A 12101-nucleotide genomic window follows, 5' to 3' on the forward strand; every position below is an offset into this window, starting at 1 on the left:
TGTTTTTGATTTTACTCCCCATTTCACTAGCATTTTCTTGCAAAACACTGCCACTTATGGGAACGTTTTCTTGTCCTTTTTGAGTAAACCACTTAATAAGTCCCTTGTCAACCTTTTCATGTGCAGATAATTTTAACTTGCTACATCTAACATTTGTTTTGTCATACGCTGATAAAATGTTTTCTCTGTTTTTCCATATTGTTGCAACAGTAGACTTTCCAAGTGCTAATACCTTACAAATGTCACTCTGCTTTACTCCACTTTTTATTTTGTTAAAAATCTCGTACTTTTCATTTAGTGAAAAAGCTTTGCGGTTTTGTTTTTCCATTCTAAACCGATTTACATACATAACGCGGCAAAAAACAAGTCACTGCCTGTCTCTCGCTCTCACTAATATAAACAACTCCGCACGATTGGTGTTGCTGAGCGTGGAAGTTCGTTATAAACGGAAAGTGAATATGCAACTAACCTAAAAAGTGATCGCTATATCCGGAAGTTCGTTATAACCAGTAAAAAAATACGTTGGTCTTTCTTTATGGACGACGTTTCAGTTAAAGGAAAAAAGTTCGTTTTAACCGAAAGTTCACTATAACCGGGTTCATTATAAGCGGACTTTACTGTATGTCTGGTATTTTAAGGTAAAAAAAAATACGGAATTCCACCCGTCACAAACGGCACCAAAAGCCAATTTTTTCAGTAAAAAAATATTTTTTGTGTGAACTGCCCCGCATGAATAGAGAGAGAGCTATAGGAGTCTATTTCTCGGAAAATTAAGCGGCAACGTTGGTAAATTCTCTGACACGTAATACGATAAGAATGCTGACGTTCAAAGTTCCGGACCGAAAGCCACATAACCTATGTATGAGATAACTGTTCTCGGATAAATATTTTGGTTAAATATTTGGTGACGATGGAAGACAACGACAAATTCAGAAAGCCGCACTATCCCCGAAGAAACGGCCCTTTCAGGCCACCTCCAGGGGTTCAAAAAGCCATTCAGAATTTTGGAGTGAAAGATCTTAGGGAAATACTTGATAAGAAGCAGCAGGGAAAGTTCGAAGATGATAAGGTATCCATCCATCTGATCATTTGGGGCACATCCGTATTTTACTAATTACTTATCTAACAATCACCAGCTGGAAACACCTTCAGGAATCTATTCAGAGGGTTTCCTGTATAGACCATTTACTCATTGTTAAATGGTTATTCTAAAATGTCTCCACCGTATTTTATATTTTTTATTAATGATTCGCCTGAGAAATGTATCGTTTTTAGGATACTAAACACGTCAGGTATAGTGCGCCCCAAGTAATACAACAATTTAGAAAATTTGCATTTAGGTCATGACTCACTTGCAGAGAGAAATGAGCTAATCAATTTAAAAAAATAAAAATTATAAGAACATACACATACATACACACAATAAATGTACTTAATAATTCTACTAAAAAAACTCATTGGATGTTGACAAAAGTTGTTAGACATCTTGCAACACGAAAGTGCACGTTTATTAAACAATATTCTAATAATAAATGTGTAGTCTCAAATGTCTCCACCGAATTTTTAATTTTTATTAATAATTCGTCTCGGATATTTATCGTTTTTTCATACGTTAGAAACTTTAGGTAAGTATTCCCATACACAAAATCTGGAGGACTAAAATCTGTACTGCGGGCTGGCCATGGTGTTTCATTTCCTCGGCCAATCCGATAATTCAGAAAATTTGCATTTAAGTCATCACTAATTTGCAGTGAGGAGCTGGGGCTTCAAAGAGTAAAACATTTCTGCTCTTTTGCTGCAATTTGTATGAACTTTTGTTTCACATTTGTAATTTATCAAATATTATTTATCTTCATTGAACGGAAGTTTGGCCAAGAAGCAAAATCAGAAGTTCTAACTTTTGTTGTTAATATCGTTGTTTTTTGTTTTTTCATTCCCAAAGTTGGAAAATATTTATGGTCTCGTGTCAGTATGCTGGCTGTAAGTTTGAAAGGTTGGGATACATTTTCATTAGCAATTTTAATATAGATTTCCATACAATTCGTAACCACCCAACATATTTTTTAATGCACGCTTTCAGGGCATTTTCGGCATTTTTAGTTGCCCCCGTTGTTCTCTTTGCATGTCGTTTTACTTTGTCTTATAAGTAACTTTTACTACTGTCTTATAAGTAATACTAAGAAAATTAACGGTGGATTTCTGGGGTCAAAATAATACGGTTTAGCACCGTTTACCTTAGAAGAAGAATATTTTTTAATGGTCTTTATCAAATAACTCATGAACAAGTGGAATTTGTTTACTAAAATAAAAAAAAAAGTATTCAGGAGTTTTTGAGGGTGACAAATCTGCGAATCAACTCTATTTTAAACTCATAAACCTGCGGCAAATTATTCGTCGTCAAGTCGCCCCAACTTTTATTAAATAAATTTAAAAAATTGAAATGCAATACACATTTAAATACATAAAATTAATAATTACATGAAAAAAATTGATTCGATTTTTACAAAAGTTGTTTGTAATGACGCCCATTAAATAGACGTTTTTCGTTTAAATAAACTTGTAACGCAAAATCACACGTTTATTCTTGATTCTGATGTTAAATGTTGATTCTGAAATGTCCCCTAATAGCGTTTTTTCATACAGTAAAAACTTTAGGTATTTCCATAGACGCTAATCTGGAGGATTAAAATCTGTAATTCATGCTGGCCATAGTGTTTGACTTTTGCATTTAAGTCATTACTCACAAGTAGTGAGAAAACAGAAATTAGCTGGAGCTTCATTCTGCATGAATATGGTTGCTCACGTTGTTCCTAATGGAACTTTTTTCTAAAGAGTACTTCAATCTTCAAGAAACTTCTATTGTTTTGCTGCAATTTGAACGAATTTTTGTTTCACATTTTCCACTAAGCAAATATTTAGTTAAGTAACTTTTTTTAGCTGCGGTAAAAGGAAGTTTGACCAGAAAGAAAAATCAAAAGTTCTAACTTTTGTTGCTAATTTAGTTATTATTTTTTTGTTATACTGAAATATGATGGCTGTAAGTTAGTAAAGTTTCGGACAAATTCACACAGATTTCCATACAATTCGTAGACACACCAACATATTTTTTAATGTGTGTTGATTGCTTGCTGCTGATGCTGAAGATTGTTTCTCAATGTTCAAGCTGTTGTTGGATTTGTACCCAATTCTAAGAAAAATCAGAAGTCAACAGGTCGGGTTAAACCGTCGGCCAGTCGGTCAGCCGCCAATATTTCAATTTTGCAATGTTTTTATCCGGCGGAAAGTAACGCGGTCTCTTCAGTTTTGGTCCGAATTCTTCCCATTGACTAATTATCCCTATATTTACGAATTAAATAAATTATTATCACAATTTTTCTGAATTTTCTTTAGGACATTAGAATGAAACAGTACAATTTGTTGATTTCTTTATATGTTGTCATAAGTTGTATATTTATTTTGCTTTACGTAACTAAACTAATTTATTAATAACTTTACAAAAACAGCAGGGAAGGATAATTAACAAAAATTTCCATTATTTTGAGCATATTTCTAAATTATTGGAATAGTTTGTCTATTTAATTGTAATTTTGTGTTAAATGTAATTATCATTCTGTAATATTTTCAGTTGCGTTTTTTGTATATTCTCAAATGCAAATTTACAACTAAATAGACAAAATAATTTAGGAATTCGCAGAAAATAATAGAAACTGTTCTTAATTATTGTTCTTTTTCGTTTTCTATCTGCTTTATGTAAGGTTATTTCGGAAACCATTAAGTAAAATGATAAAAAATATGAAGTGAAGAATTATACTTTTGTGTGAACCATTCTCTTAATTATATGTATTTTTTTGTATAGTTGCAGCTTCTAGATATACACGGGTATATCGAAAGCCTCTAAAAACGAGTAACTAATTAGTACGTGTTTATTTGGCATATTATTTTTTCTTGTTTGTAGTGTGGGTTCCTGTTGCCATTCTGCTCTAACATTGTTTAATAAGCCTTTGGCACCAGAGGACTATTTAAAAAATGTTGTTCATTTTGCTTTACTTCAAGTTTTTAAATAAAATGATGTATACTTTTTCACCCGGTTAGAAAGACGACAAAAAGGATGAATAAAACTGCAAAAACCTCATATTAATACATTTGTTATAACCAAATGTCCAAGAATAATAACTTTAAATTTATAAAACAGGCAATATAATTGCGAAAAGTACCGATTGTTTAATTAAAATMATTATAAGATTGATAGGAATAAAAAAGACATTAACATAATTTAAAGTATTTTCAGAATATGATAAATATTTATGGATGTGGATTTTTATGTTTAATTAATTTTTTGTCCGCTTTCTCACCAGGCAGAAACTTATATTTATATAGACTAAAAATGTTGTGTAGTAAAAATTGAAGCAAAATATCTTATATGTTCAATTTGGTTAAGCCATCCATCCGTAGATATCAGAACTTTTTTGGCCTTTAATTGAGTACATTTTTTCGAGAATGGAATGAACATCTGCAACGATACTATAGTTGTCATGTCAATGGACAAAATCCGCAATCAGTATTTGAATTGTTACAGTTTTGCCTTCCAACAGTTATTTCCTCAACTTATAATTTAAGCAAATGTTCTTGATTTTTTTCTGTTTAAGTATGTCCCTTTATTCCGTTTATTTATTTGGTGACTCTGCCGGTATATCAACATTTCATAACTAATTGCATTTTGAAATAAAAAACCAATCTTTTGATACCACCCCACTGGACTAAATGGTTTTCGAATAATTCTAGAAACCAGAACCTAAAGAAAATCGTCCTCCTCCAGACCCACCATACAACTATCTTAAAGACCCCACCAGAGATTCATCCGTTCAGCCGGAGGATAAACATCACTTACCTCAAAGGGGCAATCAGCGCCCAAGAAACGAAGACTCATCGAGAAAAGGACAACCCAGAAATCGAGACCAACAAACTATCAGTGAAAGGCATTCGTCTGCACCCCATGCCACCGAGGACAGACAGGGGAGGGCTTCAAAAAAAGAGTTGCGTTTTATGGATCCTGTTGATGACAATTCTCAGGATATGCGAGGTGAAAAGTCTGACGATTTGCGTGGGGAAAAGCCTCAGGATGTGCATGGTGAAAAGCCCAACTTTAGAGGCCGGAGTCATAGAAGAGGGCATAACCCGCGACATACTGAGCCCAGAGAAGAGAGACTCGAGAACCTTGTAAATATCAAGGTGGAATTGAGCACGGAAACTGGACACCGAAATTGTGTACTAGATGAGAGCACAAAAATTCCAGGTAAGACTACAAGTAAAAATTCCTCAAAATCCATTAATATAATTAAACATTGATTTGCAGACCTGAAGTACATCCCAGATCAGCATAGGAAACCACGTGGAAGGGGTTCCTATAGGGGCAGAGGCCGAGGTAGGGGTAGTTTTAGAGGCAGAAAGGAAATGTCGAATCGAAGTAGCTCGGAAGAGCCAAAACAAAGCGAAGCAGAAAGTCCAGCGAATGCTTCAGCAGCGCATAGTCCTGAAATTGCCACTGATGAAAATCCGGAAAATGCTGAACCTGAAGAATTTGTTGATAGCAATGAAAATTATGACGACAGTGGATACGTTGAAACAAACTTCAGCCATCAAGAAGAAAATGAACAACCTAAAACTGCGTTTGACGCCAGTTTAGTGGAAGCAATCACCATAACTTCTCAAAAGCTTCAGGATGGAGGTGCACAACGAGCCGTCGAAGGCACAGCCACAAAGGAGAGTGAAACGAATGAAAATCTTGATTAAGTGCCGACCAACTGATTGTGTACAGTTTTACTGTGTTATTTGGATTCTTATCCTTTACCTTCGCTGTTTTCTCTGGAATGTTTTTATACTAGTCTATTGTGAGTTGCATTATTTTTGTTGTACTGCTTTTCTTGTGATATTTTCCAATTCGTACCTTTTCCTCTTTTAATTCATAGAGTTTTAGGAAAAATGCGTTTATTTTTATATTTTTATGTGCGACAATATCATATTCTGTTATACTGGCTTATTTTCTTTGCTAACTGGTGCTTTTTACCCTTTGGCATCCTTTTGGCCCAATGGTGACAAAATGCAGACAATGAATGACATTGTTGCAATATATAAATGTTTTGTCTATGTGCAGCTTTTTTTAAAAAGTGATATTTTTATGCTAAGTTGTCATATTTATGCTTCGTATGTATTATGTAAAAGTAACATCAAAGAAAATATAATTGAAATATTTACTACACAACATTTGTATTTTAAATTCACCTGACCATTCGTTTTTCCTTTAAAGTGAATGTCGCCCACCATTTTGTTTAGAGACTTGAAATAAGCTTGTATTTCAATATTTTTGTGGTAAAATTGAAGAACTTAAAGGAAAAGTAACCGAAAAAGCAATGAAACTAATATCACAAGATGCTAGGAAAGTCGAAAAACAAGTGTTGAATATCATTGATGCTGACTCACAAGAGATTGTCGAGCCCTATGAAGACGATGGATCAGAGAACGTAGCTTCTTGCATGGAATACAACTTTTCTCCCATTCAAGACAGCCAGAAAAGTGAGTTAGCAGCAATATTTGTTTGCAAAATATGCACATAAGATTTATCTCGTTTTAGCTATTAGGTTTAGTATCCTGTTTCTTAAATAACTTTTTTATTCGCCTTTGCATAAATTTCTGGAAAGAAGAAAGAAATTGCTGGAAAGCAAATTTTCCCAACAAGAGGATTTTTAGATAGAATTGGAGAAGACATTTAAGCCCAATATCAACATAGAGAAAATTAACTTGAATCATCTCGGTATTCACACAATAAATAGGAAAATGTGTTCCAAAATTTGTGAGATAAAATACCAAGAGAGTATGCTAACGCCAAGCACACTAAAACTTATGAAAGAAAAGAAAACAATATCCAGAGATGCAGCAGAATACCAGGAGCTTAAAGCCCCAGCAAATACCCCTCGGTCCCTGAAATGTCCCACGGAAGTCATTAGAGGATATAGGCCTAAGTCCCTCGGACGTCCCGGTACGTCACTATATGTACGGGGGACGTCCATGGGACATACTATTGGGTCTGTACAAGCCATGCATGGGATGATCCTGTAAAGGTCATTTAGGACATCACTGGGATTATAAATGGGTTGTTTAGAGAACATCTGTGAAACGTTCTTAGGTTAATAGTCAACCGTCAAATTATTGATAGGAACAAATATGTATAAAGTAAAAAAAAACCTTCTAAATACGTTGAAGGCAGCTTTATAATTTGGAAAATTTAGGATGGAAGCAATTTAAAAGAAACAAAATACTGTACCAATAACATATACCCATACCTATTTCAAAACAAACAAAAAACGTTTATGTATGGTATCAAACTAAATTTATTTTTGCTATGCTCTTCTATCTGAAACCGGTAAAGTAATTTTTGTCCTTTTCAGTCCTTCGCGCGCGTTCCTCAGCCAATTTTGAGCTTCAAATTCAGTGTCTTTTCCCGTTGGTATAAATAGCGAATTTTTTAGCCAACCATCTGTAATAAAAAAAGATATATTTTATCATTTATAAATCCAAATGAAGGTTCTTCAGCAACTTCTACTTCAGGCCTCGCCACCGATGTTAGAACTTAGACCCTCATTAGAATGCTGGCCTCATTAGAACATTATAAACTACATATTTAATAATTAACTTGTTATTTCATTTATGTAACAGTTGTGGGACTTTTTCAACGACTAAAGTAGATGTTAAATTACTATTTTGCAAAATAGGAAATGTTTTTCGGTATTTTCAATTTCAATATTGCTTGATGAATATTTATATTTAGAATTTTTTCTTTTAGTGTAACCATAGAAGCTTAAATTTGCTAAAATAATTTTTTTTAAATATATTTTCTTGTCCTAGATGGGTCTTATTTTTTAATTCCTAATCGCAGTAAAGTGTCTAATTATTGCATGTAAAACCATTAACCATTATAGATGTTGAATGTAGGCCTGTGTTACGCTTTTGAGTCGTTTCCGCTCTCTGAGTTAATGGGTAATAACTGATCTGTTAATGAGTTATAACTCGGTCCGAGATACGAGACCGGAATTTTAACATATCTATAAAAAAGATCAGTTATATAACTAACGTTTTACCACTTAGTCCGAAAAAAAAGTTACTCCTTTTTTGTTAGTCAGGTTTTCCCAGCAACAAAACTGAGTTACTGCGTCAGTGCGTTGAGTTGACGCACCCAGCCAATTGCGCAGCACTTCGCCAGCTCCTAAAAATTCACTGAGTTACTCAGGCCTAGTTGAATGAATAGAACTTGAATGCTATAAAATATAACAATTACTGGTTTCGGTACTGAAATTCAATTTTAATTTTATTATTGTTTTTATTGGAGAATTTTCAATTTTTTACTGGAAAATTTTCAATCTTCATCCGATAAGCAGAACAAAAAAAAATCATCAGTTATTTGAATTCTGTTTCAACTCTGCTGATAATTTTGTTATTGTTTATATGTTGACGTTAGTCTCTAAGTTTTAGGAATTGTGTATGTTTTTGTTTTAATTCATTTCGCTTTTATCTCTCCTCTCGTTTTTGTGTTTGAATCGTTTCTTTTTAAATGCAACTCGAGCAATTATGTTAATTATGTTACGCATGTAAAAAGTATAATTTGAACTGAAAGATTACCAAAGAAAGTTTGCGCATTTAACAGTTCCATGTTTATTATCGCCTTAATACTTCAGAGTGCAGCGATTGATGAATTTGCCATTAATCGTTAGTATAGACATATGACTTTAAGTTAATCAGTAAATAAAAATTAAAACTAAAGTTTCCAGACTTTTCTGGTCTTCTCATTATAATGTTAATTGGAAAAGTTATGTTATGTTAACAATTATTAATGTATATATTATTCGTCTTTTATTGACTCCTTTGTAAATCTCTTGTATTTGTGGAAATCATGTTTGTTATTAACTCAGTACTAAAGCATAATAATAGTTTGCTAGTCTTTGACCTATTAACTTGAAAAATGTTGATCCTTAAGCAATCTAAAGATCAAACTGTGCAGTTGAAATAAACCGATTTAGATTCATAACATTTATGCGATTTAATCGTTAAAGTTAAGTGGCTACTAATACACTAAACTAATAAATTTTACGAACATTATTAACACCTCCCGAAAAACATTATGATGACGGTCAGTTTAGTATAATCTTCATTGCCCAATAGAGTTAAATGCACGCACACGAATTGATACTCTTTTAAATTTTTTTTGGTGAGTTTTCCCTTAAATTTGTTACATATGCGCGGTGTGGCACGGGACTTTCATTCATAGAATTTTCCGAATTTCAGTCAAAAGCTCGACTTTCCTCGGCAACGGCGAATGTACGAACTCATGCGGCTTTTTGGTCGGTTTCACGCGCTGTTTCCCGCCGGTCATTACGAATCATCGTCAATATAAGGTAGGAATTTATAATAACATTAATTTATATAATTTATTTGATCGTTAAAATCATTCACACAGTATAATGATTCAAAATACTAAAGAGAAGCAAGTTTTAAAAGTTTTCACATCCATACTATAAATAATGATGTAATTTATTTATGTAAAATTTAATAAAAAGTTTTGCATGTAAAATAGCAAGAAATTTAAAATATCATCACTTAAATTACTTTGAAGCTGTTCCTCATGTAATCGCTTTAGAAAGGTTTGCTTAATAAATACAAAGTCATTTTGGGATTTTTATAAATAACTGTTCGTTCATCCGAACAAAATTTACTTAACCGTTAAAATTTGGTTGTTCGACTGACATTATTCATTTGGTCCATTTTTTAATCTTTCAAATTTTTTGTTAGATGCTCACAATTTTGAAGGTAAATTGGATTTTTTAAACGATTATTACAAAACTTAAGCACTTAAAAACGCCAGACGAGGACACGTGTATTTTATTCAAATTGAGAAAGACAAATATCACCCATCATTCTTGCAAACGTTAACATTTTTCTCATGATTTATCTTTTTAATCAAATCGACGTTTCTCAATATCTGTATATATATTGGCTTTCAGCACAGAGCTTCCTTTGACATATTATGCGCTGGAATAATTTATCAGCGAAAAATTATAAATCAAAATTATAATTTAAAACATATCTACTTTATAAAGCAACGAATGTAAATCATATATCAGGAGAATGTCAAATAGCTTGAACCTACACCCTCTGAAATTAATTGCTAGTGGCTTTAAATACACCTACATTTAACAGGAAATAAATTAGTTCGTAAATGCTGATCGGTTAACGTGGCAGGAGGATTAATTTACGGTTTGAGCCTCAATTGACAATGTTTTGGTTCCATATTTATCTCCCTGAAATGAATAAGCAGGGAGATATTTTAAGTTTATATTGACACAGTGCCTCTTCCTTGTTTCCACATTCGAGTAAATAAACAAAGGGCGTTGAAATTCTGGATATTTGCGATACAATAATGTAAATTTGTGCACTAGTTAAATTTATATTTAAGTAAATGTATTAAATTTTCCGATAATTGTACCAATTTTTATGAGTTGATTATTTGTAAAAGGTTTTAATTGGAAATTTTCCACTTTTATTGGGTTWTTAAACAGGAAAATATTATTTATATGCAGAGTTCACCTTAATGGATTTCTGTGGCGTTTCCCAAAGYGGAAAGCGGACAGGGAAAACTTCTATTTTAATAGGCACGAACATCGGATATAAAAGCTTCCCTAACCAAGGCTCCCTTGGGTTGCCGTATAAATAAATACACAGATGTTTAACAATTTAATAATGTTTAAGAACCACTTGATTGGACATATATTGGGAGCCTTTCAATAAAGCACAATATTAAAAAAAAACACTCTTATATCCCGCGTTTTCAGAATATAATCGTAGTGGCACATTCACTTCAGACGACTTTAGATGATAGACTTATTAAAACCTGTAGATTTTTTACATATTTTTATTCCAAAATTGTGTGCTGAACAACAAAATTTAGGATTCACTGATGTTTATATCATACGCTAACATTCAGCGCCGCATGTGGCGAATTTAATATATGTTTCAATATGTTTCTTATGAAGTGTGTCGTGTGTAAAGATTTATTATATTTGTATATTAAAATGAAACTGGAAACTATTTTTCTGAGTTTTACAAAAAAAGTTTTAGAAAAAGTTGCCGAGTTAGATTAAAACTATTTAAGTATTCTTGTTAAATATACATTGCACCGCGAACTTACGTCATTTTTACATATTCGGTAACTTTTGTAATTTCTTTTCCATTTGAATTGTTTTTTTTATAGAATCATAGCTTTAATCATGAACAAAATTTAGGATATAAGTAATGCAAAAAATGAACTAAACATATTGAACTGGGTGTTTAAACACTGCCATGTTTTCTTGGTCAAAGTTTAAATATTTCTGCGTCCAATAAGGGGTATCCCTGAAAGGAAAAGATGTCCTATGAAAAAGAGCCATTAAACTGGTAACATTTTCCCCGAAAAAATTACTGAAACTTGATGGTTTTATTTATTTTGCCCAGTGCTAAGTCAATTAAGATGTTGAAGTTTCTGTTTTCCTACGGATAAACTAGTTTTGTGTTCACGCCGAAGAATATTCCTTTTTGTTTTGTTTCTTTATCCGTACGCAACAAAATCAACAGAGCTTCACAGCCCTAATTTGGTAATAACATTTTGTTTGGCCAGCCTAAGAAATAAAATAAAATTTAAATAACTTCCGTTCGGGAAATGTGACCGGTCATAAATAATTAATATCTATGGAATGGCTCGCGGTAAAAAGATAATTAAACATCGCAATTACTCAGAAGACATGAGGTTCCGTATCATCCCATACGCTTTTTCCCTCACGGCTATCCCATATTGCCCGTAGAAAGGTTTAAATTATGACCAAGAAAACATGACAGTATTTAAGCATTCTGGATATTCTGTTTCTAATATATTATGTTTCTCTGTATATAATTTCCCTGCTTGTCTTTTAACTTAAGTTTTGTCCAGCAATAGAGCTATGATTCGATGAAAAAATTATTTAAGTTGCATCGCTCTTTGGGGAAATATTTACTGCCAAAATTTACGGAATATTTAAAATAGG

General features: G+C 32.8%; 2 protein-coding genes across 2 annotated transcripts in view; both read left to right on the forward strand.

Moving 5' to 3' along the window:
* The first annotated feature begins 790 nt into the window (after window positions 1–790).
* LOC109536173 (thyroid hormone receptor-associated protein 3) lies at window positions 791–6259 on the forward strand. Its single transcript, XM_019902271.2, has 3 exons — window positions 791–1069; window positions 4783–5293; window positions 5354–6259. Exons 1-3 carry the CDS (start codon window positions 911–913, stop codon window positions 5788–5790), a joined length of 1107 nt encoding a protein of 368 aa, XP_019757830.2. The 5' UTR covers window positions 791–910; the 3' UTR covers window positions 5791–6259.
* Window positions 6260–9068: 2809 nt separating this feature from the next.
* Window positions 9069–12101, forward strand: part of LOC109536093 (G-protein coupled receptor dmsr-1-like) — a 50614-nt gene continuing 47581 nt past the window's right edge. Inside the window, exons 1-2 of the mRNA XM_019902175.2 lie at window positions 9069–9256; window positions 9334–9443. The gene's annotated coding sequence lies outside the window, so the exon portion shown is untranslated. The remainder of the gene's footprint in view (window positions 9257–9333; window positions 9444–12101) is intronic.

Source organism: Dendroctonus ponderosae, unplaced genomic scaffold (genome assembly GCF_020466585.1).
Source record: "Dendroctonus ponderosae isolate FM_Combo_2020 unplaced genomic scaffold, Dpon_F_20191213v2 Dpon_F_20191213_8, whole genome shotgun sequence".
NCBI classification, from domain to species: Eukaryota; Metazoa; Arthropoda; class Insecta; order Coleoptera; family Curculionidae; genus Dendroctonus; species Dendroctonus ponderosae.

Bases quoted from the DNA above. Each gene is read 5' to 3' on its own strand.
- LOC109536173 (XM_019902271.2), top strand. From the start codon at position 911: ATGGAAGACAACGACAAATTCAGAAAGCCGCACTATCCCCGAAGAAAC. The intron at 1,070-4,782 runs GTATCCATCCAT...GAATAATTCTAG, and splicing joins GAAAGTTCGAAGATGATAAG to AAACCAGAACCTAAAGAAAA. The intron at 5,294-5,353 runs GTAAGACTACAA...ATTGATTTGCAG, and splicing joins TGAGAGCACAAAAATTCCAG to ACCTGAAGTACATCCCAGAT.